The sequence below is a fragment of the Ovis canadensis genome, chromosome 26, assembly GCF_042477335.2.
Source record: "Ovis canadensis isolate MfBH-ARS-UI-01 breed Bighorn chromosome 26, ARS-UI_OviCan_v2, whole genome shotgun sequence".
Classification (NCBI taxonomy): Eukaryota; Metazoa; Chordata; class Mammalia; order Artiodactyla; family Bovidae; genus Ovis; species Ovis canadensis.
In genome coordinates, this window is record NC_091270.1 from 52450730 (window position 1) to 52478548 (window position 27819).

The 27819-nt window shown below is 40.3% G+C and overlaps 1 protein-coding gene across 1 annotated transcript in view; it reads right to left on the reverse strand.

The window, feature by feature from the left end:
* KAT6A (lysine acetyltransferase 6A) overlaps positions 1 to 27819 on the reverse strand; it is a 103973-nt gene that overhangs the window by 9091 nt on the left and 67063 nt on the right. The window contains exons 9-14 of the mRNA XM_069572702.1: positions 14251 to 14366; positions 7025 to 7166; positions 5243 to 5404; positions 4120 to 4213; positions 2043 to 2274; positions 1106 to 1346 (exon numbers count right to left, since the gene is read on the reverse strand). Of these exons, the coding sequence (XP_069428803.1) occupies positions 1106 to 1346; positions 2043 to 2274; positions 4120 to 4213; positions 5243 to 5404; positions 7025 to 7166; positions 14251 to 14366 (987 nt within the window). The remainder of the gene's footprint in view (positions 1 to 1105; positions 1347 to 2042; positions 2275 to 4119; positions 4214 to 5242; positions 5405 to 7024; positions 7167 to 14250; positions 14367 to 27819) is intronic.

Below are 27819 nucleotides of genomic sequence, written 5' to 3' on the forward strand. Positions count from 1 at the left end.
CCTGCCCCAGGCCATGCAATAGCAAATGAAGAAGCTGGGATGTAACCCCAAACAGTCCGATCCAAGAGCCAGTACTCTTAACCACTATGCAAACAATAAACAAAGTGACTATTATTGTCCTTAAGTGTTAGTCACTCAGTTGTGCCTGACTCTTTGTGACCCCACAGACTGCACCCCACCAAGCTCCTCTGTCCATGAGATTTTCCAGGCAAGGATACTGGAGTGGGTTGCCATTTCCTTCTCCAGGGTATCTTCCCAACCCAGGGATCGAAGCTGAGTCTCCTGCACTGCAGGCAGATTCTTTACCTAGTGAGCTACAAGGGAAGCCATGTACTATTTTCCTTATAATCTAGTAAATGTTAAATGAGACAGTTCATGAAATTTATCAGAAATTTATAAACAGAGAGGAGACAAACTCCGGGGCATGGGCAAGAGAAAGAGGATGCTCAAAAAATGAAAGAAAATTTCTGGAATGATTTTGACTTATTTTATTCTGAATACTTAATTTTACTTGGAAAATTACACTAAACAGGGGGCATTGAAACCATTTATATCTATCAAAAGAGAACACAGAGTTTTAAAGGATGAAAGCACTGCTTTAAAAAAAAAAAGGACAGAGAACAGTATGCATCACATGAAGAAAAATGATGAAAATGATGTAGGACCTTCACTAACCCTTTAATGGCAAAAGACACTGAAGCGTTTAGTGCTCTATTAGGAAATACACACTGCTTACATTATTTCCTTAATGTTTTAAGGAAAATGAATCTTCATTTTAAACAACGGTCAGATTTAAATTTAATTCAGATTCCTCAATTCCTATATAGCTTCAAACTTATCTACTTGTAGGCATTCTTGATAAATACTCATAACTAACACAATATAACAAATCTGAAGGTTTCCTAATGATACAAGGCTTGAAAATATACAAATAAGTAAACAAAACCCAGTCTTCCTGAAATTTCTATCACTGAAATAAACTTGGAAATTCTAATGTGAGTTTATAGTACTGGTTTCAGATCCCATTATATGTACATCACAAACACGCCTGAAAACCAACACGAGCTCTTCCTTTACCAACACCGGGGACCGTCCGTGCCCTTACATTTGGCTCCAATTCTCGTTCCTGGCTCTGACGCTCTTCCGGCTCTCTCTCCTCCTCCTCTTCCTCCTCCTCCTCCTCTTCCTCCTCCTCCTCTTCCTCCTCCTCCTCTGAGACAACAGAATTGGACACTATGACGGGAGTCCAGCGCAAACACTCGGGATCTACATCTACAGGCCGCAGATTCAGCTGAAGCTTTGCCATGTGATCCTGGATAAGCTTTTCCCGGCGGATAATCACAAATCTGAAACCAGAGAAAAGTTTATAGCAATCAACGACACACCAGGAGTACCAAACAATGAGTATGGAGCTGCACTCCCAGAAAGCCCTGGAAATGAGAGCAGATAAATGCTTCAAAAAAGCCTGCCTGGAAAGACACCACCGAGATGGCTCAGAAACACGAAGCTGGATAAAGACTTCACACTCAACTAGAGTGATGGAAGCGGCTGTTTCAGTCACTTCCTGTCTCACACTTCCCGCCTCTGAAACTTCTGCCATTCTCTCGCATTCTGTCTTTTATTCTCCATCGTTCTGGCCCAAATGCCTCCTTTCTTTGTGACCTTTTCTCCATCACACTAGACAGGTAAGCTGTCTTTCCTCTGACCTGTAGCTCATTCTGTGTGCTATCTGTATGGAAATTAATCAAAGGTGTATTTTAGTTGATACTATTTCTGCAGCTGTTACTTGTATTGTGAATGTGCTTCCCATAAATAACAGATTCAGTAGCTTAGGTCTGAAAGTTAGACGGAAGACCAGAAAAAACGTTTTTTAAAAAATGATCACTAGTATAAAATATATAAAGGAAATGCTGTCTCAGGATCACCAAGTACACCACTTATCTCAATTCACGCAGTTTAACTGATACTAATCTGGCTGCCCGATCCAGACACCTTTACCCAATCACCTTTCAAAGGTTATACAAAGGGATGTTAATACTCACTGGTCACTCCGGAAGTCCAACATTCGCAGGTGGTGGAGTGTGGAAGTAATGTCTTGAGGGCAGATTCCAGTCAACTTACTCAACTTCTTGATGCTGATTTGCTTGTCATTCTGGTGATAAAGGCACTCCAGTATTACACTTTTCCAGTAAGCCATGTAGGAAAGGCGACCTAGATCGGACAGCGGTTTCTCTGGAGACCCTGCTTGGCCTTCACGCTTTGATAACAAATAACCTAAAGAAACCCCCAAATCACAAATATGTCAGAGAGCCTAAAAGATAGCAGTTTACAAAAATAACAAGCCCTTCTTCCATAATCAATCCAAGTATTATAGGCTATAATTTCAGAGGCTAATTCCTTCAAGAACAAAATTACAAAATTACTTGAATACAAATTTGCAAGAAGATTACACAATTTATATACTCTGGACATTGAATTAGTATTATTTTGTCTATAGTTAGTATAAATCACATTGTTAGAAATATTCAAACCGTTAAAAATCAGGACTTCGTATTAACAGGCTGCACAGATAAGATCGAGGCAAGAATGCTTTTTGCCTCAATGTATGATGGGGGGAACCATCCCTGCATGTCTCACTTGGGCCACTAGATGGCAACAGAACTATTTGTTTGCACAAGACTGCCTTCAGTTTTTACACAGTCCCAAGACTGTGGTTCTATGAGGGGCCTCTAAGACAATTTCTGGTTTCAACCGAAGCGTCCCTCGCAGTCGCCCACCACCCTAATTCTTGCTAAGCGCGAATGGCCACAGCCAGTATCACTGTGTGGTGCTGTTATTCTGCCTTCTTGTCCAATGCATGGAACAGGAAAAGGAAGGAGTAAACTGTGAGCGAAAGTATCAAAAATGGAGATGGCAGAAAAAGGTAGCATTTTGTCATCAAAGAAAATATCCATCTAAGAATGGTAAAGTGGGAAAATACATTATATTAGGAAAAGTTTTAAAATAAAAACAAATACTATAATCATATAGACTGTTGTGTGTATAGCTCCAAAAAAAAATGACTGAAAATATTCCTCCCAACTCTGCTACTTAATGGCATAACACATCTGATGAGTTCTATTTCAAAACAATACACTGATGCTAAAGGAAACAGTGTGTGTCTTACCCTCTACTACTAGTTGGAAAAACAGGAAAATACAGAAAATAACCACATGTGGTGGTTATACTGTGTCACATATTGGCACATATTTCCAAGTAAATATGGTTAGGGACACAGTCTAAGGCTAAGCAGAATAAGCGTCACTGGTCCATGTGAGAGAATTAACACTAGAAATGTAACCATCTGATATTTAGAAGAACTGCCTCTCAGAGTCCTTATAAGCATTATTTCTGAAAGTATTCCTTTAAATATTACTATTTTGAGCGAATATCTGAGGGAAAATATTCCCTCAAATACCACTATTTCATAATCAACAGAAGGCACTTGTGCGCAGTCATGTCCAACTCTTTGCGACCGCATGGACTATAGCCAGCCAGGCTCCTCTGTCCACAGAATTTTCTAGGCAATAATACTGGAGTGGGTTGCCATTTCCTTCTCCAAGAATCAATAGAAAATTTACCTCAAATACACATTTACTTTCAAAGCAAGATTATCAATGTATAAAACAAAATGCAAGTTCCACATGACCTTTTTAGAACAATTAGCTTTCAATTTTTAACTGAAATTACATTATCTACCCTATCATTTACTTCTATCATTTTTAAAGGTACATCACATATTTTTAACCACTAGGTAGAGCCTGTAACTAAAACGCGCTGCACACATTTCTCAGATAACTGGGTAAGAAAAACAGGGCAGGTGCTGCACTTCTTTATTAGTGCTAATTTAAGTAGTTCTACAAAGCTTTTTAATATTGTGAGACAGAATTACTGCATAAAATAAAACTAAGTTCCACTGTAAATTAATAACTACAAATTAAAACTATTTGCTATAAATCACATAGAAACTCATATCTAATATTAGCAATTTAAAAATACTTCATGTCCAACCAAAAGAAAGTCCACATGAAGATACAAGGAGGATACAATGAAGAGCAGTTACGTTACTATAATCCTTACTGAAATCGATGAGAAACCTCCCATAGCCCTTGCGTTGGTACTGGGGAAGAATCATTATACAGGAAACGTTATATTTCTGTTGACAGTGCTTTTCCTGGTAAAGAAAACAAAAGTCTAGTTTTAAAACAACAGGCTGGAAAGACTAAACACTAATGTTAATTTTTAAAAAACAAAGATTAACAGTCAAAACCACAGCCCTGGTCCTTTGGGATTAGCAATGCACATCAAGAAAAAAATACCCCTCTGAGAGGGAGAGGACAGTGTTAAGTCCCTGGCATTCCCCACAAAGCAACCGTCCCCAGGAGAAAACCATAAGCTCAAGCGACGCCACCCAACACCATCTGCAACTCAAAACCAGTATGTCAGCGCCTGAGATGAGCAGAGGAACCGAGTCCTGACCCACCTGCAGAGCTACAGACGCTGCCGTCAATGTGGCCCCTAGAAGTGGGACAATTCATCACCGACTTCCAAGTGCCTTCTATTGTAGCACCTGCTTTGGTGCTACATACCGTGGGTTTTTTATAAATACACCTCTATAGATCAAGCAATATATTTTAAATTATGCTTAACTACTGAAATGGCCTACTAACAGCTAGGGCTTTGCACTTGACTAGTTTACACAGTTAGATTTTATCTTAAATAGAACTGCATCTTCAACGTTGTCTGACAACAAAAGAAACTTTTTTTTCTCTTCAAGAGAATGGAAAATGGAAGGAGAGAAAGTATCCTTTAATAAAAAAATGGCTTCTTAAAAATTCTTACTTCTATGCCTAAAATTCAGATTGGGAAGAGAAGATTTAAACAGAGAAAGAACTCAGACAGGTACTAACTCTGTTTATTTCACGAGTTCTCCCTATCATCACCATGGGAGTAGAGGCCATGGCAAAGCTTTCCCTCTGGGGTGCGGGTGGCAGTTCTGTGTTCCCAGCAGAGAACAGTCTGCTGCACGTCACTAGGCACCTGCTGGCGCCTGCTAAGCGTCTCAGCGGTCCTCCTGCTTCCCTTTCCAGAAAGCTGCACGGCACCCAGAAGGGGCTGCGTCCTGTACTGCCTCCTGGACACGACCAAAGGCTGTTTCACATTTCCATATGAATTCAAGACACATTTCAGCTGCTGTACTTACTTTAGAAAAGTAGCCAACAAGGTGACAGCCCTTGACATCATTCTGGGTTAGAACATAAAAAAGAAATGGCTCCACGTCATAATAGAGTGTTTTGTGGTCAAGAAACAACTTTGCCAAGAGACACAGGTTCTGACAATAAATGGTACTCACATTCCCATCAACCTAGAGGAAAAAAACAGACAAAACGGTCAGCGAGGTGTCTCTTTAATTCTAGAATAACACACGTCAGCAAAGAGTGCCTGTGAGTACTCACAGTCCAGCCCAGGAGGAGCTGGCGACTCTCAGAACACACTGGATCTGGAAGCTGTCCCTTGAAATGGCAGAGTACAGTGTCTGCTACTTTAAGACAACTAAATACACAAAACACTGCACTTCAACAAAGCACAAAAAAAGGCTAGACAAGGAGGTGATGGCCATTTTCAAAACAGCATTTTGCTTTTATAAAAAGACTGACTACAGGAATCCTTCAGATGGCAAGCCGATCTGATATATTTTTAAAAGTATTTAATTCAACAAAAGATCTAAATGTAACCTCTTCTAAAATACATCTGTTAAGCAAAACAAAGTAAAACAACAGTTTAACGTGTGCCAGCAGCCAGAAGCAATGTAATCAGACTGCCAAAATGAGGTTTCCCCCTAAGTAAAGCTCCTTGAGGGATTATTATCTATCGTCAAAAGCAAGGAACAGGTTCCCTGGGCAGCAACCTGGCAAGTGAGGTATTTCCTGGGCTCTGCTTGGCCAGGATCAGGCCAGCACGAGACTGCATGCTCCCAGCACCCTGCAGTATGTGTTCCTCTGTGAGCACGCCAATGACTGCTTACATCAGACCCAAAGACACTGACATTTTAAGACTGCAACTTCTGGAAACTCTGTGACAGTCCAGAGGTTAGCACTCTGTACTTTCACTGCTGAGGGTCTGGGGTTCAACCCCTGGTTGGGGAACTAAGATCCCAGAAGCCACACTGTGTGGCCAAAAAAAAAAAGACTGCCACTTCTTTAGCAATTTAATGTACAAAACACCTTTTCCCTCCCTGAAAGGTCAAGAGCTCCTCTATTCCTCACCTAAAATAAAAGTTCTGGGAAGATTAGGAAAGTGAGAGATGGAGCAGATCCTGACAACCTGAAAGTCTGTCATCATCGGAATTAACAGAACTGAGCACATGGTAGGCACTCAGTTAGTAGCTGGGCAATCAAACCAGAACTGAGATCAAGGAATTAAAAACCACTATTAACAAACAGAATCACAGAGGTAGCCTAAGTCAAACAATCATGATGAAGTCAGGAAATATTAGGATTTCCTACAGCTATTACATATATACCTCTACACAATATTCCTTTAAACAGAGCAGTAGAAATCTTTTAAGTGCCATGTTTCATAGAGTCTAAGACACAATCTTATCACATCTGTACAAAAGTAAAATCTGTTGGCATTAAAATATCAAATGGAGTCATATATATATATATATATATATATATATATATACGTATCTCATAATTTGCAGTACTTTTGCCTTCTGAGTGGAACATAAAATATGTTACAACTGATGTCTTTGATTCAGTGAAATACAAAATAGTTTATTCAGAATCAAGTTTGTGAACTGGTACCACTTAGAATGACCTAATTCTGATTCTCCCCTATAGAGCTGAACTACTGACTCCATAGTGAGTAAACAATAGCAAAACATTTCCAAAACAAACCAAGCTGTGCAATCGGATAAAGCACAGGGGGTGCTGTATTTGAAATGGATAGGAAGACAACTACTAAACATCTTCTACTTTACCTCAAAAACAGAAATGTTATTCTTTCTATAAATCTCATTAGCAGGAGGGTGGAACCAACCACACTTCTTCATGTGCTGCTGCAGGATAGCTCTACTTTTCATGTATTTTAGACAGAATTCACAGAGATATAACTTAGGCAGCCTGTAAAAAAAGATAATTACACAAACAAGAGGGCTTTAAGACTTCCAACTTTCACTCTTATTCTTTCTCATTACTACCCAGGTAAAAAGGTAAAGAATGTATCATTATCCCCATTAATCAAATTTTTAAAACAGAAAACACAAAAATCAAAGATAAAACTAATTTGGATAATAGCATCCAACTAATCGATAGCAAGAGGGCAAGGGTGGGAAATCAATTCACACAATCCAGGGATCTTCCTAGTAAACTAATCTTTGTTCTCTTTTAAAGTTACCCACCAGACAGCCATGAAAATCTCACCTTCTCTCCTCCTTGATAATCTCCAATAAGTAAAAAGTAAAGCCTACCTTGGGAACACACCAATAAGTGAAGATTCTGTTAAGCTGTATATTCTTTCTTCCTTTATTAGATCATTCACTCACTAATTTCAGGAAATGAACATGTATTGAACACCATCAGGCCCTGCGTCAGGTACACTGGGTACAGAGGCTGAGTATGACGGACATACAGTGGGGATTGTAAGAGCAGATTTTGTACACATTTTTAAGTATAAAATTATAATACGGAAAACGTTTTTTCAAGTTAGGACATGCTACACTGCCTCCTTCCTCCTGCTCTGAAATTCTGGCTTTCTCTCCAGTCAAATATGACATTGAATCCTGTACCTCAAAGGTCTATTTTCAATGACTGAAATAAAATCTCTAATTATTGCTTCATCTATATTGTTATTTTTATACAGTAATTTACATTTATTCAATGCACTTGCTTTTTAGCAGGAGGACTTCTCCCTTGCAAAGTCTCTGTGATAAGGAGCCAGGCAATAAAGTGGCTGTGTGGGCATGTGTGCTCAGCCATGTCTGACTCTGCGACCTGATGGCCATAGCCCGCCAGGCTCCTCTGTCCATGGGGTTATCCTGGGAAGAATACTGGAGTGGGTTACCACTTCCTCCTCCAGGGGACCTTCCCAACTCAGGGGTCGAACCCGAGTCTCCTGCCTCTCCTGCAATGCAGATGGATTCTTCACCACTGAGCCACCTGGGAAGCTCTGCTAAAGTGATTAGGCCAGTTCATAAAGCCACAGAAGGAGCATACCCTGAACTAAAAGCCAGTGGCTTCTGGAAGGATTTGAGTCTGGACTGAGAAGACTGCATGGCTCTCTATGATAAACACAGACCCCATGTATCCTCAGCACAGAGGCTCCCCTGTATCCTGAACTATGTCCAAAACTGGTAAGCACGATCTGATAACAAAAACTGTATATACAAAAATACTGGATGATGCAATGACAAGAAATATAATTCAAATATATCTTCTCTCATATAAATACCTACTGAGGCTGAAGGAAATTGAAAGAAAAAAACACCTCTGTTTATATATTTTGGGTATTAATCCCTTATTGATCATATCATTTGCAAGCATTTTCTCCCATTCAGTAGGCTGTCTTTCATTTTGTCAATGGTTTCCTTTGCAGTACAAAAGTTTTAAGTCTAATTAGGCTCCATTTGTTTACTTTTGCTTTTGTTTCCTTTGCTTTAGGAGACAGATCAAAACAAAACATAACAAAACAAGCCTGCTCCAATTTATATCAAAGAGTATTCCAGCTATATTTTCTTTTAGTAATTTTACGGTTTCAGGTCTTATCTTAAGGACTTTAAACCATCCTGAGTTTATTTTTGATTTAAGAAAACTGTAGTTTCATTCTGTTACATGTAACTGTCCAATCGCCCCGATATCATTTACTGAAGAATCTGACTTTTTCCCACTGTACATGCTTGCTTTCTCCATCATAGAATGACCGTAAGTGGTGGGTTTATTTCTGGGCTATTATGTTTCATTGATCTCTGTGTGTCTGTGCCAGGACCACACCGTTTTGATTACTGTTGCTGCTGCTAAGTCGCCTCAGTCGTGTCCGACTCTGTGTGACCCCATAGACGGCAGACCACCAGGCTCCCCTGTCCCTGGGATTCTCCAGGCAAGAACACTGGAGTGGGTTGCCATTTCCTTCTCCAAAGCATGAAAGTGAAAATTGAAAGGGAAGTCACTCAGTCGTGTCTGACTCTTAGTGACCCCATGGACTGCAGCCCACCGGGCTCCTCCGTCCATGGGATTCTCCAGGCAAGAGTACTGGAGTGGGGTGCCATCACCTTAGTCAACCCTCCAGCTCTGTTTTCTTTCTCAAGATTGCTTTCGCCATTCGGGGTCTTTTGCGTTTCTATACAAACTTTAAAAATTTTATCCTAGTTCTATCAAAAATGCCCTGAGTAATTTGACAGGAATTGCACATAATGAATAGATTGCTTTGCATGGTATTGTCGTTTTTAACAATAAGTTTTCCAATCTATAAACATAATATATCTTTCCATTTGTCTATGTCATCTTCAATTTCTTTCAGCAATGTCTTACTGTTTTCTGAGTACAGATCTTTTACTTCCTTAAGCAGGTTTATTCCCAGGTATTTTATTCTTTTTGATGCAATGGAAAATGAGACTATTTCCTTACTTTCTGATAGTTCACTGTCAGTGTATAGAAATGCAACAGATTTCTGCATGTTAATTCTATATCCTGCCAACTTTACCAAATTCATCAGTGAGCTCCAAACGCTTTTTGTGGCCTCTTTGGGACTTTTCTATGTATAGCGTCATATTATCTGCCAACAGTGACAATTTTACTTGTTCCTTTCCAATCTGGATTCTTTATTTCTTTTTCTTGTCTGACTGCGGTAGCTAGGACTTCCAATCTACATTGAATTAAAGTGGTCTTATTCCTTGGCTTGTTCCTGACCTGATAAGAAATTCTTTCGGCGTTCCACAACTAAGTATGCAATTAGCTGTGGGCTCATCCTGTGAGCCTTTATCATGTGTGTTCTCTCTATGCTCACTTTCTGGAGAGTTTTTATCAAACGAATGTTGAATTTTGTCAACAGCTTCTCGTGCATCTACTGAGTTGGTCACACTATTTTTAGTGTGACCTTCAATTTGTTACTTCTTTTCTTCAGTGTGTTGTTTCACACTGATTTGCAGATACTGAAGAATCTTTGAATCCCTGTGATAAATCTCACCTATTATTAATAATCATTGCTTGTGATCATTTTAATACATTGCTGCATTCAGTTTAGTTCACTCTTTGCGACCCCGTGAACCGCAGCACGCCAGGCCTCCCTGTCCAGCACCAACTCCTGGAATTCACTCAAACTCACATCCATCGAGTCAGTGATGCCATCCAGCCATCTCACCCTCTGTCGGCCCCTTCTCCTCCTGCCCCCAACCCCTCCCAGCATCAGGGTCTTTTCCAATGAGTCAACTCTTCACGTGACGCGGCCAAAGTACTGGAGCTTCAGCTTTAGCATCATTCCTTCCAAAGAAATCCCAGGGCTGATCTCCTTCAGGATGGACTGGTTGGATCTCCTTGCAGTCCAAGGGACTCTCAAGAGTCTTCTCCAACACCACACTTCAAAAGCATTAATTCTTCGGTGCTCAGCTTTCTTCACAGTCCAACTCTTACATCCAAACATGACCACTGGAAAAACCATAGCCTTGACTAGATGGACCTTTGTTGGCAAAGTAATGTCTCTGCTTTTCAATATGCTATCAAGGTTGGTCATAACTTTTCTTCCAAGGAGTAAGCGTCTTTTAATTTCATGGCTGCAGTCACCATCTGTAGTGATTTTGGAGCCCCCCAAAAATAAAGTCTGACACTGTTTATTGTTTATTGTTGCATTGGTTTGCTAGTATTTTGTTAAGGATTTTTGTATCTATGTTCATCAGTGATACTGGCCTATAATTTTCTTTTTCTTGTGGTATCTTTACCTTGTTTTGGTATCAAGGAGATGCTTGCCTCACAGAATGAGTTCGGGAGCACTATTTCCTCTGCAATTTTTTGGAATAGTTTGAGAAAAGACAGGTGCTACCACTTCACTAAATGTTTGGCAGAATTCACCTATAAAGCCATCTGGTGTTGAAGCTTTGTTTGCTGATAGTTGTTCTATTACTGATTCCATTTCATTACTGGTAATTGGTCTTTTCACATCTTCTATTTCTTCCTGCTTCAGCCTTGGAAGATTACTCATTTCTAGGAACTTTCCCATTTCTTCTCGGTTGTCCATTTGATTGACATAGCTATGTGCCATCGTCTCTTATGATCCTTTGTATTTTAAAAGCCTGTGACTTTATTAAAACCAAGGCTACTGGGATGACACTGTTAGTCTAATGGGAATCATTCAATAAAACTCTAGAAAAGATCAAATATTTCTTCTAGTAAGAGTACAAAGGGTTGCAGTTCTCTCATTGAAAAAATATATCAAATAGAGAAAACATCAGATCACATGAAATGAAGTGCAGTTATTGAAATCAGGAATACTCCCCGACCTAAAGAACACTGCCCAGTACTGCTTTCTGCCATCTTCTCCTTGACAGCACCTAGGCCCGGACTATCGAGGAGATACACGGTCACTCTGACTAGCTGCACCATGGGGGTATGGCCCCCACACTTGCATTTATTTTACAGTCACCCATCACATGGATACCACAATCTCTGAAGTCAGGACTGGGCTGCAGCTGTACTGGTTCCCTTACCTCTAAGATAATGCAAATATTCTTCCTATTGTGGCTTTAGAACATTGCCCAAGACAGCAGCAGTTTGTGTGGCTTTTACAATACGTCAATAGTAAAATTTTAATACAATAGAAATTAACACCAAATACTCAAGTCAAAGATTATGGTACAAGCCATCTGAGATCAATCTAGATGTCAATGCTATATGGAGTAATCATGTACAGTGGCTAAAAGTTATAGCTATATGGTAAGAGAAAAGTGGGATTAAATCCTGGTTCTCCCACTTATAAATTGTATGGTCTTGAATATGTTTGCTGGGTCCTGGCCTGTAAAAACAAAGATAGCAATATCCACCTCAAAGAATTACTCCAGAGATGTTTAGTAAGCTCAGTGAATGGTAACTATGGCTATTATTTAAGATTAATACTATTAATATTTTTATTCTCCTTTCATCCATTTTATTTCATCTTTTCTTCTTTGTTTTTGCTCCAACTGTCCTACTTTGCATGCTTTACGATTTGGAAAATTTTTAAAGTGTTTAGAACTTTTATTAATAAGAAAATAATTTAAAAGTAATTTAGCAGAGAATAATAGTCATTAACAAATTAAAAATATAGGTTTATTATTTAGAAAACATGTGATCTCTAAACATTATAGTCAACTCAAATTTAAAGAACTCAGAAGTGAAACAAGTCTAAATTCAATAAAACATGGTTTTTTGAAAATGTAATTAAGAAAATTAAGACTATATAGATAGAAAAAATAATAATTACTAAAAAAACTTATAAATTATACAATATTATCTGCTATTTTCAGGGAACCCTTCACAATGGTGACTAATGAAAAGTACAGAAAATGTCTAAAATTCTACTTAGATGGATGTTACAGTTCTTTTCCTACTGCTGCTTTCTGTTACAATTCCTGTTAAACGTCTTAGGTTATTTATTTTTCTGCTGGCGATGTTTATTCTTTCACTGGTAACTCCCTCCCTCAAACTTGATTAAGAAGTCAAAGTCTAGGGACAAACTCATCAGAGCAAAATGCAACGTTTTTAATCAGACTTAATATCTTAAAATTGACGGCCTCATTCTCATCTTCTCTATCTCCACTCCTGACTAAATGAGCGCCTCTCCTCCTCCCGCCCTGGAAAGGACAAGAGCAGGTGCCTGGGGCTCCACTCTCCACACGGCAGCCACTAGGACAGGCGACACACAGGCTGAACAGGCTTTCTGTCCCAGGCAGGGCACTCTTGTGATCTGCACAGCTGGTAAAGAGCTCACTTAAAAATGGTAATAATTCACTTTAAACCTAATGATGAAATTAATTCTTCAACTTTGCTGTTTTTGATTATACAATACCCTGGCTAGCCATAACTCCTGAGGAAGACATTGCACTGAATACCTGTGTTCTGTAGGTAGTTGAGGAATTTCTTTCCCTCTTTTAACATATACACATAATATATAATTTAATGTTTTTAACAAACTCAGATTGCTATTCTTCCATGAAATAAATAGAATATTGCCTTAAAGGTCTAACACAGAGTTTGGAGGTAACTGATCCTACAATAAATGGCTCTCAGCTACTGTGTTTCATAAGCTTGTATGTTAATTTCCTGGGGTTTTGCTTTCTACCCCCCTTTCTCTGTCACTGAGGTCTGGGTCTCACTCCTATTTTTCTAATTTGCTTAGATTTATAAACCAGATTGAAGAATTAATGACTGCTGTACTTCAAATACTAAGCCAATGATTAATTTTTTAGACTGAATCTTATTTTTCAACTCTTTTAATTTCAACCCTAAAGGAAAAAAATAACTGACATTATTGAGCACTCATCATTTTTAAGTGATTTACATGATTCTACTCATTTAATGTTCACAATAAACCTCCTGAGGTCAGAACTATTATTATCCCTGTTTTACAGATGAGGAAACTGAAGTATCAAGTCGCTAGGTAATTTCTAAGGTTATATAGCTTATAAACGTTAGAGCTGAGTCAAGAAACAATCTGGCTTCACTAAGCTCACTACGTTACCCCAAAAAGCTGGTGTCTGATCCATTTTTATATCTAGAAACCCAAGCCACTTATATATAATTTTATACCATTTGGCTAATTATTCCTGGGAAAACAAATAATTTACCAAGTTTGTTAAATTATAAAAATTTAAATAAAAGGCTACTCAGTAAAACTTTATTTATAGTTAAGTATAAGAATATCTCTTTATAAGAAGTTTTTGGTGTGAGATATGAAGGTCAATTTCTCATAAAGAAAACATGTTCCCCTTTCACTCTGACCATGTGTCAGGTTTCCGACCGTAAGTAATAGTTTTTGGACAGGTTACAGAAAAGAAAATCTATTATAAAGCCAACTGAGACTAAGTGGCTGGCAAAGTATGCTGCTATTATGGACACTTAAAACCTACCAGTTTTCCTGAATGCAAAGAGATAAACTGGACCACAGCAATGTCTCCAAGATCACTTCTAGTGCTGGAGTTCCAGGAAGCTAAGAGCAGAAGGTAAATGGCCTCTTAAAACATACCTTGAGTATTCTTGAGGATATGGAGAGGAGTACCAGGTATGAATCTCATACTTCCCAAACTCGATAACAGAAGGACAGCGGACTTGTGGGTCAGGAGGACCAGTCACTCCAACTTTCTGTGCAGGGAGAAAATACGTTGGTTACATAAGTTAGCTACATTAGAAACACTAAGAGTGCAGTGAGAAAATACACTGGTTATATAAGTTAGCCACATTAAAAACACTAAGATAGGTAACAAACAAAACACAAAAACCACCTGAACTGAAGTGTCCTGTTCTCAGGATTCCACAAGGAATTAGAAAAGCCAGAAACAGGCTGATGAGTTCTGAAATAAGCTGTCTTATTCTTTAAAACGAGCAGCCAAACTAAAACTAAATATGCTAATAAATCTCCCAGAACCAAATGCAGCTGGTGACACTACAGTTTCCATATTTAACAATACTGTGAATATCCGCAACTAAACTCCTTCCTTAATGACTCAGTAGTTAAAGAGACACCGCAGGCACGTGGGGATTTGGAGTCAGGGGTAGGGAGGAGGGCCTGCTGCCCACAGGCTGCGATCAGACATACAGCGCCCCAGCTGACAGCAACAGCAACGACCTGCTCAACACGGGAGCGCACAGAAAGCAATCATCCTCCAGCCTGCACGAGTCGGTACTAAGAACAATATGAAAAGAATATACCAAAACAAGAGTCTTCAGTCCATTGTACACTTCTCCTGAAACTCCCTTCCTAGTAGCTTTTCACAGGGGGATTTGATTTGCCTTGCGCCCAATGTAACAAGACTCATATATGCATATAGGCATACCTCAGAGATACTGTGGATTCGGCTCCAGACCATAGGAACAAAGTAAGAAGCACAATAAAGCACGTCACAAATTTTTGGTTTCCCAGTACATATAAAAATTATGTTTACCCTCTGGACTATTAAGTTTGCAATAGCATTATGTCTTAAAAAAAAACAACGGACATGCCTTAATTTAAAAATATTTTATTACTGAAAAATGCCAGCCATTATTTGAGCCTTCAGCAAGTCCCATAACAGATCACCAGAGCAAATACAATAATAATGAAAAAGTTTGAAATATTGCAAAAATTACCAAAATGTGATAAAGAGACATGAAATGAACAAATAAATGTTCTTAGAAAAATGGTGCTTGCTGATAACACTTGCTCAACTCAGAGTTGCCACAAATTTCAATTTGTAAAAACATTATTACCTGTGAAGCACAATAAACTGAAGAGCAATAAAAGAAGGTATGTTCCCGTGTGTGTTGTATATATAACATATAATACCTAACCACGTATAATTATCATGGATATTCTATAAACATGAATTAAGGTTTTTAAAAATGGAGCTAGGATTCAACCTAATTTAACACAAGAATTAATAACTTTTAAAAGGAGCAATCAAAATTACCCTTCACCATTTTATGCTTTAAAAACCACTGAGAGATTACTAAAAGTCCCTTGCTGGAGCTCATGACAAACACACACCACACCCCACCCCCACCTCTAACAAATCTGAAAAGATATAATATCAAATTTATATTCTTTATAAAGAAAAAGCCTCTTCACCATAACTCATCTCAGGACTCCCTCTGGTCTTTCTAACCACTCCCTTTTCTAAAAGGCCAAGGGACGTATCTCAGGTTTCATGTTGGAGCATAGCCAGGTGAAACCTCACCTCTTCCTTAAGACACCTCAAAACAAAAAACAAACATCTGTTAGTTGGATAAACTGTAATACGACACCAAGGAGCACTGAGGCTCTTTCAAGAGCAAAAATCAAAAAGAAAAACACAAGATGGGGTTAGAGTAAGATTTTGTTTCTCAAAAGCCAAACAGAGCTCTGCAAAAGGTTTTAAACACACTGTTCTTTAAACTACATTCCAGAATCATGTACTGTAATTCACAAACTAGCATCTTTTAGCCTATTTTCACAGCTCCAAATAACAAGAACAGTAACACAGAAAATATCAGAATAACCAGTCAGAAACCAAATCTAACCTCCTGAGCCAAGGATCACACAGGATGCACACAGGGCGAGACCACGCACCTGCGGCGACATCACCTGCTGCTGGAGAGCCTTCCCGTCCGCGGCCGGGCTCTCCTCCAGGCGGATGCCTGACGTGAAGGTGGACACCCAGCTCCAGTACAGCTGTTTGCACATCGCCGACACTAAGAGGGTCTGCGGAAGGCCGGAGGCACGGCACACCTCCCTGCCGTCAGGGCCCTCGGCCTCCTGCACTAGGAAACACGCCCGGCCACCCTCCAGCTCCCTTGTGAAAGAAGCCTCTGAGCCAGCGTGCAGAAGCAACAAAGGCTGCGCAGTCAGGAAGAACAGGTGCACCCAACCACCCGTTAACCCAGTCCTTGCCAAAATCGAACTGCCAAGTCTGAATTACAAGGCTATCTTTGATTTCCTGTGTAAATTTCAGTCAAAATGTCATTAAATATGCAACTTTCCAAAGTAGCGGGTATTTAACAAATCAAGAGCACATAAGTTTTTTAAGCTTTTAACTCAGGTGCTCCCACCCAGCGCCTTCCTTCTCATTTGAATACGCCAGAACAGCTAAAACAAGATGTACATTCTGGGCCAGAATGGACTGTCCAACCTAAGAAAACACGGGAGGGGGCACTGAACACACTAGTAATTGGGCTAAATCAAAAGAGGTATCTTTAAATATGCCTATTCTAAATAATGAAACTTATTACCAGCCATTTTGGAGAAAAGATTGTTACTTTTCTGCAAAAAAACTCCACTTCCATCCAATAGAGAGAGACCACTCTTGCATACAGAGACCCACAGTCTAGATCTGGTACAAAAGGAAAATCACAATTGAAGGTGGCACAGCCCTGCCCCCTCCCCCGCCAGACGTTTCTTTTCCATTCCCTGTGGGAATGACACTTTGAGGTGGGAGTGGAAGGTAGGATTCCCCTTAGTATCAGCACGAGAACGTGCAATGGTGGGGGAAGACATGTCTTTCTGACATTGGAACATTTCCCATGAAAACTTTAATAAAAAACAGTCCTGTTCCTTAAGGATTAAAAGTTACCTGATGAAAGAGATGTGTAAGAATGAGGTCACATGCTGCGAGGTGGAGAGAGCATGAACTGGGAAGAAAGAGCCTCAGCATGTGTGGGGTACCGCCTGGGCAGACCCTGCATCTTGCATTGTCTTCTCCGCCATTCCCCATTCAGTCCTCAGAGCAGGAAACACATGCCCACTTCACAGACAGGGAGGGATGTCGGGGAGGGAAACCAGGCTCAGAGAAGTTGAGAGCTTAGAGAAGGGCAGCACAGGGCCAGCAAGAGTGAAGCACAGACAGAAAAGAACCAGCAGGCACAAGGCGAGACAGAACAACTTATTAATTTCTGAACTCCAAAAGTTTGTAAAGTTTTTTGAACTAGAACTTAGCTTTCCAAAGTACACATCCATAGCCTCTTACCCAAAACGCTTGGAATAGAATGTGCTTTGGAATTGTGAACTTTCCTCGTTAGAAAAGTGTTACAGTATGTATATGTATCTTAAATCAACAGCCTCAGTAGGGTTTGGGACAACACTGCATAATCAGATACCTTAATATTTCTTCAGCAAAGCATATGAATATTCATATTAAATAGGATAACTAAAGAATATATTGGGCTTCCCTGGTAGCTCAGATGGTAAAGAATCTGTCTGTGTGCAGGAGACCCAAGTTTGATCCCTGGGTCAGGAAGATCCCCTGGAGAAGGGAATGGCAACCCACTCCAGTATTCTTGCCTGGAGAATTCCATGGACAGACCATGAAGAGTCGGGTCACGAAAAGTCGGGCGTGACCGAGCCACTGACACAACAAAGACTATACATACGTGTGCACGTATATAGAGTCTCAAATCGGTTCAGATTGTTTCCCGAACAACTGAATTAGGATAAGATCTTACAATATAATGACTTCTAATCGGTTTTCATTCTCTAAAGAAGATACATATACAGATGGGCAATATGCACGTGAAAAGATGTTCAACGTCACCAGTTACCAGGGAAATGCAACTGTAAATCACACCCATTCACACCCATTAGGACGGCTACTAAAAATAAATAAACCCCCAGAAAATGCCAAGTGTCGGCGAGCGCGTGGCCTTCGTGTATCTCCTGGACTGTTCCACACACAAGCCCCTGCCCCCAGCCTGTGGTTCCAATACTCTGCTGTTCACTCCCTCACCTTGTTCAGCCTTCTGCTACGTGGTAGACAGTCCCTAGCTCAACAATTCAAAAACTGCACAAATCTATCCCTCCCCTCAGAGTTCTCTGCCCCACACCGCCTGCTTTTTCTCCATAATGTTACCACATGATACAGTATTTACTTTAACCCATCCCCACTACTAAACTGTTAGCTCCTGAGAGTAATAATTTTTTTTTAAGAAAAGTCTGCTTTGGTCCCTGTTTTATCTCTAGTGCCCAACGGTACACATGGTAACCAGCACACGGCAACATTTACCATTAAGTGAACGTTATCTATGTTAACAACTTCAGCTATTACCCATGCAGTTTCAGCTGTCACCTGTGTGCTGATAACCTGGCAATCCTACCTGGAAGCCCTCCTGATCTCTACATCGATACACACGACAGTCTAGACTTCGCACAAGCACCCAATCTGTGTAACCATGACTGGCAGAGACCATCCAAAGAAGCTCCCCTTCCCACATCCAGGATCATCATCCACTCAGAAAAGAACACTGGGAACTATGTGGTCCTGTCCTTTCGTTTAACCCCAACTGAACCCAGCACTCTGCCTTTCCCATCCTACCCTAATCCTTTGCACAACCTCTGCCTCCTGGACGCCCTCCGCCTTCATCCAGGCCCTGGTCAGCCTTCACTGACCACTGTGAGCGCTGGACTGGAGGGCTTCTTTGACCCACTTCACACTGCATCACCAGAACTAGATTTCTAAACGCAAATACAACCATGCCGTCCTCTTTACAATAAATTCTTCAGGAGCTCCTCAAGAGCTATTTAACTACTTTAAAGAACCACCGTAACTAGAAAGCAAAGTACAGACTGCTTAACATGGACCACAGGATCTCCATGACCTGGTCTTCTGGTCTGTACTCACCTTTTCAACCTCATCTCTTAACTGAACGCCAACCAAAGAAATTACACACAGTTCTAAGTGTTCAGTAACCTTTCTCACACCCAAACTATGCCATGAGAAATGCCCTCCTCTCCCCATCCAGTAGCTAATTCTCATTCATTCCTTGAACACCCTAGTCAAATACCACCTGCTCCCTGAAGACGACACGCACAGCCTAGGCAGATGCCTCGCTGTCATTCTCCCGGCATCTCAAGCATTTACTGCAGAATAGCAGTCAAGGGTTAAAGATCTGGAGTCACACAGCCTGGTTCAAATGCTGATTCTGATACTGATTAACTATGTAATTCCAGGTATGATAATCCTTCAAAGGCTTCAATTTCTTCAGATGTTTGAAACGGGAGCAGGTAACAGCAAGATTTTATTAAATGCAAAAGCTGACACACAATGGTGAAGCTAGTGAACCTAGAACGTAATCACAGACCCCCCACGACGAACCACAAGGCTTCAGCTGCTGGCTTATGAACGCATGTTGTCTGGGGGCAGGGACACAGCGTCTATGTGTCTGTGGGTTTCCAGCACCCACCACCAAGACAGCTAGCAGAAACTGGCACTGACTCAGCGCTCACCACATGCATGACACACCAAGCGCTTTGCAAATATCAATTCATTTAATCCTTTCAACAAACCTATTAGGTAACTTAGTTGACAAAGGTCACTCAGCAGAGACAGGATTTGAACCTGGGCAGCTTATTTCTAATACCTAGGCTCTTAACCACTATCTTAATGAATATTCAATAAAATTTTGCTCAACTGTCCAGTACAGCAGGATGGTTCCCACAAAGAAGGGCAGCAAGAAGAAGAAGGGCCAGTCAGCCATCCGACAAGGAGGTAACCGGAGAACACACCATGGACACGCCCAAGTGCAGCGTGGAGCGGACTTCAAGAAGCGTGCCCCGGGAACTCAAACAAACCCAGAAATCTGCCACAAAGGGGGCGGGAACTCCAGATGTGCGCCCTGACACCAGGCTCAACGCAGCTGCTGGGCCAGAGTAAGGACTGTCCCACACTGCATCCAAAGGGGGCTGTCCAGAAGGTGAAGATTCACCAAACAAGCTCTATACCCTGGTTACCTGTGTTACCTGTCCACCACTGTCAAAAAATCTACAGACAGTTACTGTGGGTGAGAACTCACGGCTTAGAGTGAGTTTGCATCTTGATTTTCCTATTGGAATAGTAGCTAATAGGCATGCCTATCTTCGAGCAGTTTCAAATTACAAAACTACCTAGAGAGCATTTCCTGATGCTATGCCCGGCCCCTCCCCAGTCGCCGGAGTTCATGAAGATCTGAACAGGGCCTAGGCAGGATGAGGCGATTTTAAAGTGCTTTCTGGCTTGGGAATGACTGCTTAGGTAGCTGGGACATTGACGGTAAAATGTCCATGTTTTCACATGCATTTTGGTAATTCTAAGATAAATATTTTCCAAGGAAGGGATAACAACTCTCAGAGTGAAGAGAGTTGCTGAACCTAGTTTATTTCATTTCTAATTAACTGTTCAATTCTTTACGCAAAGAAAAAAGTTATTTCAAAAATGCTATTTACTTTCTAGAAACACACACACACACACACACACACAATCAAACCCTTCAAAATTAGAAAGCACTAAAATTACTAAGGAAATATAATACACTATTTGGTGATATTTTATGTAAAAACCCATTCTATATATTTCGAGGAGGCTGTCACGATCTTCAGCGTAGAAACTTAAATACAAATGCTTCTTTTCAGTGATGAATCTTCTAAGAAAAACCATTCCTTCCAAGTTCACAAAATCACTTTTGAAAGATAATTCCAAATAAAACCCTATACTACCAATTTCTTATGCTTCTGTTTATGCTTCTGTTTTTGTTTTTTTTTTTTTTAAGAGGTGGCTGTTTTTTATGGAAGTGTTCACTAAATAGCTACTAACGATGGAACATAGTACCAGGCAAACTATACCCTTCTCCTGAAATTTTTTTTTTTTTCCAAAAAGCAAACAAAAAGCAAAACCAATTATTAAATGACCCTTCTTGAAGAGGGGGTGAAAAAAAGAAACACTGTGAAATACTTCAATAATGTCTGACTTACTTAGGTAATACATCACACAAAATTTAATTGCTCAAGATCATCACTATAAGCTATCACTATTGGGAGCTGCTTTTGTGACTGGTTAAAGCTCTATGAGAATTCAAATTATGTCTCACTCACAGCCCCTGCACCTAGCAATTTCTAGAACAGGGTAGGTACTTAAAATATGATGAGCTATTGATTGGATGGATTGCCATCTAAGACACTGTAATAAAATCTTCCTGCAAGCTTCGTGGAACAATGGTTGAAGCAGTTTCTACTACAGCATGTCTAGGCGCTCCAAAATGACTCTGTATGTTATGTTTATAAATGCTGTTATTATTTAAAAACATCATCTAATCTAATCAATAGTGAGTCCTCCCACTGCTTTAACTTACTTTGTCTAGGACATTAGGTCAGACAGCCTGGAAGCTGTTCTTAACATCCCCTTACTCCTTTAAACTACACATCAAATCTACCAAGTTACACCGACTCCATCTCTGAAAAGGATTCTAAATTCATCTTCTCCCCCATCTCCACTGCCGCCTCTCTAGTCTAAGTCACCATCTTCTTTCCTCTCGATCACTGAAAAAGCCTCTACATTTGTTTCCCTGTTTCTGCTCTTGGCTTGGAATATGAAGAATTTCAATCCATTCATATAGTGGCTAAAAAAAGAAAATTTAATTCATATTTGTTCTATTTCCTTGCTAAAATCATTCAATGATTAAAGAAGATGTGGTGTATACATACAATGGAATACTACTCAGCCATCAAAAGAATTATCATGACACCATTATTTGTAGACTCTAAAAAGAAAAAAAAGACACAAATACATTTATTTAAAAACCAGAAATAAGACACAAACACAGAAAACAAACTAATGGTTACCAAAGGGGAAAGGGACAGATGATATATGCTACTATATACAAAAGAGATGAACAAGGGTATACTGTAGAGATATATTGTAGGTATATCCTGCTATACTGTAGAGATATATTGTAGGTATATCCTGCTATACTCTAGAGATATATTGTAGGTATATCCTGCTATACTGTAGAGATATATTGTAGGTATATCCTGCTATACTGTAGAGATATATTGTAGGTATATCCTGCTATACTGTAGAGATATATTGTAGGTATATCCTGCTATACTGTAGAGATATATTGTAGGTATATCCTGCTATACTGTAGAGATATATTGTAGGTATATCCTGCTATACTGTAGAGATATATTGTAGGTATATCCTGCTATACTGTAGAGATATACTGTAGGTATATCCTGCTATACTGTAGAGATATACTGTAGGTATATCCTACTATACTGTAGAGACATACTGTAGGTATGTCCTACAATAAAACACAATGGAAACGCCATCTTTTTAAATCATTCAATACCTTCCCACCACGAGTGCAATAAACACTCCAGTCCTAACTCATGTCCTCATTTTATCTCCGGCTTCATCGTCTGTGGCTTTTGCTCATTGCACTCTGGCTGTCCCGGCCTTCTCTCGTTGCCTCAAATGCACCAAGTTCTTCTATGCCTCCACACGTGCACAGGCAGCCCCCCATGTCTCCTCAGTAGCTCTTTGCCTTGCTGACTTTCTACTCATCTTTTAAGTCCCTGTGTGAATTATCGCTGCCTAGGAATACCAGAGACTGGTACAGAAGTGTCTACTATGCCCTCTCACCACCTTCTTACTTTGTTCCCACTACTTATCAGCTTGTAACAACAGACTTATTTGTACAACTGTTTACTATCTGTTGCACTCATGAGACTGAATGTTTCATGAAGGCAGAGTCTGTGACTGTCTGTCTACCCTATAGCTCCAGCTCCACGCCAGGCACATGAATTCTAAATGAGTGGACTTCATGGGGAGATATCATCATTAGAACTTCAGCTCACTGCACGGTAGTGCACTAAATTATTTCCATAGTGTGCTTACGAGGATCAGCACAGGTTAGGACGCACAAGTCTAGCTGCCTATTTCCTTGGTGCCAGATATGTACACGGACAATCACCAGTTTAATAAAACACTGGAAGAAACATACTGTCTCCACTGGGCCTCAGCAAGGCTCAGCACCCCTTTTAACTCTCCCTAGTCATCGTCCTCTTCACATCTTTTCTCTTCACACCTATTATTACAACTTCTGGCTCATTTCACCCAATAGAAAACTTCATTTAAATATCCACTCAGTAGACAAATATTTACTGAGCCTTTACTATATTCCAAATACTCAGTATAAAGCAGTGACCAAAAAAAAAGTACCTGATCTCAAGGCACTGGCATTCCAGAAATGAATATTTACATTTATAAGCTAAGTGGTGAGTAGCCTGTAGGACAAGCAGGTAGGGGGACAAAGAGTGACACAGTGGGGATAAACGCACGTTGTTTCAGTTTGGGAGTTAGAAGAGCCTCTCTAACGGAAGACAGAAGCAGAGACCTAAACAGAGCGAGCAGTGAGCAGACTCGCTCTCTGGACCAGAGGAAGGACCGTGCAGACCGGGAGCAGGAAGAGCAAAGGCTCTGAGGCGGAAGTGTGCCTGGGGCATCTGAGGAAGAGAGAGGAGGCCTGTGGCTGGTGAGGTGTGAACAAGGGCCAGAATGGGAGGACAATGTGCAACACGGGCAGGAGCAGTCACAGTGGGTCTCTTTAAATAGACTCAGCAGGACTGAATGACACTGGAGGCTTTCTGGGCAGAGGAGTGGAAAGTCTGAAAACATTTATTCCGGCCCCCGTGTAAAGAATACAGCTCAGACACTGGGGTGAGCAGCAGAAGTGGAAGCAAGCACATAAGTATGGAGACATCAGAGCAGCCCAAGAGGAAATGAAGGCAGCTCAGGCTAAGAAGGCAGGTGGGGAAAGAAGCAGTCATGTTTTGGAGATATTCTGGAGGTAGGACCAACAGGATGTGCTGATGAACTGAATATGTACGGATATGAGACAGAAAAAATCAAGGATGACACTTCTTTGGGCCTGAGAAAGTGAAAGAACAGAGCTACTGCTGATGCCCATTCTCCATAAAAGGAACCAGGGATTCTCAGAGAAATGGCTAAATCTACAGCGTGAACACGGGAGCCTAGGATATACTGCTGTGGCTAAAAGCAGATACGAAGATGGGCTATATAAATATTGAATCATTTCACTGTACACTTGAAACTTTTTTACAGTTATATAAAATTGAGGCCAATTATACCTCAACTTTAAAAATCACCAAATGAATAGAATAAATTGGACAAAATAACACACACACACACACAAAGAAGCTCTCCCTGCCCAAATCTGGAACAACCTGAGCATCTAAATAAATACCAGTAAAAACAAATGATAACTCATTAAATAAGAATCTGTAAGTCATAGAGAGGTGGATGGATGGAAGGATGGATAGATAGATAGACAGAAAAAAGGAAAAGCTCTTCATTATAGTAGTATGCCAATTAAAAGACATATATGATGGAATTATAAAATCATCTAATTGCATCTAAAGCAACCAACAAAGTCTAGAGGATAAAATCTGTTGAGAAACAGCACATATTTAAACAAAGTACATACCCCCAAATTACTTAATTACAGAGGGCAAATGAGTTCACAGATAAGAAACACGGCATGATATCACTGTAACCAAGTGATCAAAGGACACATCACCACTGTGGATGTTCTACAAAATAAACGACCTGCACTCATCAGAAATGTCAAGGGCATGAAAAATAAAGACTGAGAAACTGCTCCAGGGTAAAGGAGAATAAGGAGACATAATGAGTAAACAAAACACACAATCCTCAGTTGGCTAGTTGACCAGGACAAGGCTTCCTTTCCTTTCGCTATAAAGAAAATTAGCAGTACAACTGGTGAAATTGGAATAAAGTCTCCAGATTAGATAACATGTTTCATGGGTGTACACTCCTGATCTGGACTGGACTGTGGTCACCTATAAGAATGTCCTTGCTTTTAGGAAAGAGACACAAGTAAACAGGAGTAAAAAGCATTAGTACACGTCTGCAACTTAATTCAGGAAAAAAGGTTCTTAAAAAGGGAAGAAACGACAACCTGACCGAACAAGACGGCGGAGGAGTGTGTGGACGTGGAGGACACCTCTCTCCACGGATACATCAGGAGCACACCTTCAGACACAGAAGTACGTGCAGGACACGAGCTGGAGCAGACAGGGGGACCCCACCAGAGGACACGAAGACAGAAAGCCACGCAAAACCTGAGATCAAGCCCCGGGCCTCTGGAGAGGGAGCACTGACGCCAAGAGCCTGGACTAGCAGAGAACTGACCTAGGGAGAGAAGAGTGAGAGCTCACACAGAGGACACCGCCTGCACACAAGACCCGGCATCACCCGACCCCCAGCAGCACCCTGTGCAGCACACTGCACCTAAGCACCAGACCAAACAAAAGTACAAACCCAGCCATCAGCAGACAGGATTACCCTTCCGCAGCCTTGCCCATCAAGGGAAAGACAGACACACACACACTCAGCACAATCTCACCCTAGACGAAGCTTACTCAAACCACTGGACCAACCTCAGGAGCCCAGAAACCAAGAGGAAGAAAGAATTCAACCCTGAAGCCTGGGAAAAGGAGACCTCAAACACAGTATGTTAAAAAAAAATAATGAAAAGGCAGAGAAATAATACACAAACGAAGGAACAAACTAGAAACAGAACTCCAAATAAATGAAGAGGAAATAGGCAAACTACCTGGAAAAGAATTTAGAATAGTGATAGTAAAGATGCTCAAAAACCTTGAAAGCAAAATGGAGAAAATGCAACAATCAATTAATAAAGACCTATAAGAATTAAAGAATAAACATACAGAGACAAACACCACAGTCCCTGAAATTAAAAATACTCTAGAAGGAATCACAGAATATCTGAAACAGAAGAACGAATCAGTGAGCTGGAAGATAAAACGGTGGAAATAACTTCTGGAGAGCAGAATCAAGTACAAAGAATGAAAAGAACCTAGGACAGTCTCAGAGACCGCTGGGACAATATCAAATGCATGAACATTTGAATTTTAGGGGTCTCAGAAGAAGAAGAGAAAAACAAAGAGTATGACAAAATTTTTGAAGAGATCATAGTTGAAAATTTTCCCAACATGAAAAAAGAAATAGTCAATCAAGTCTAAGAGGCACATAGTCCCATACAGGATAAACCCAAGGAGAAACATGGCAAGACACATATTAATCAAACAAAGACGAAACACAAAGAATACTAAAAGCAGCAAGGGAGAAGCAACAAGCAACATACACTTAGCATAAGCGTAAGGGAAACCTCATACACTTAACAGCTGATCTTTCAGCACAAATTCTGCAGGCCAGAAGGGAATGGCAGGATATATTTCAAGTACCGAAAGATTACTGAACCTAGCAAGTAGTGAAAGTACAACCAAGATTACTGTACCTGGCAAGGATCTCATTCAAAATTGATGGAGAAATAAAAAGCTTTTCAGACAAGCAAAGGTGAGAGAATTCAGTACCACCAAACAAAACTTACAACAATATACAGTCAAGAAATGTGAGAAGAAAAAAAATCTACAAAATCAACCCCAAACAATTAAGAAAATGGCAATAGGAACAGATATATCAATAACTACTTCAAATGTAAATGGATTAAATGCTCCAACCAAAAGACACAGACTGGCTCAAGGGATACAAAAACAAGACCCATATATATGCTGTCTACAAGAAATCCACTTCAGACCTCAAGACACATACAGACTGATAGTGAGAGGATGGAAAAATATATTCCATGCACATGAGAAGCAAAAGAAAGCTGGGGTAGCAATCCTCATATCAGAAAAAACAGACCTTAAAATAAAGATTACAAGAGATAAGGAAGGACACTACATAATAATCAAGGGATCAATCCAAGAGGAAGACAGAGTAATAGTAAATATCTATGCACCCAACACAGGAGCATCTCAATACATAAGACAAACACGAACACATAGAAGGAGAATCTGACAGGAACACGGTAATAGCAGGAGACTCTAACAGCCCACTCACACCAATGGGCAGATCATCAAAACAGCAAATCAATAAGGAAACACAAGTCTTAAATGATACATTAGATGAGATGGATCTCATCAATACCTTCAGGGCATTCCATCCAAATGCAGAAGACGACGTCTTCTCAAGTGCATGCGGAACATTCTCCAGGCTAGACCACATCTTGGGTCACAAATCAAACCTCAGTAAATTTAAGAAAATTGAATCGTATCAAGCATCTTCTCTGACCATAACGCTATGAGACTAGATATCAATTTCAAGGGGGAAAAAAAAAAACTGTAAGAAACACAAACACATGGAGATTAAACAACACGTTCCAAATAACTAACAGGCCACTGAAGCAACCAAAAGGGAAACCAAAGAATTCC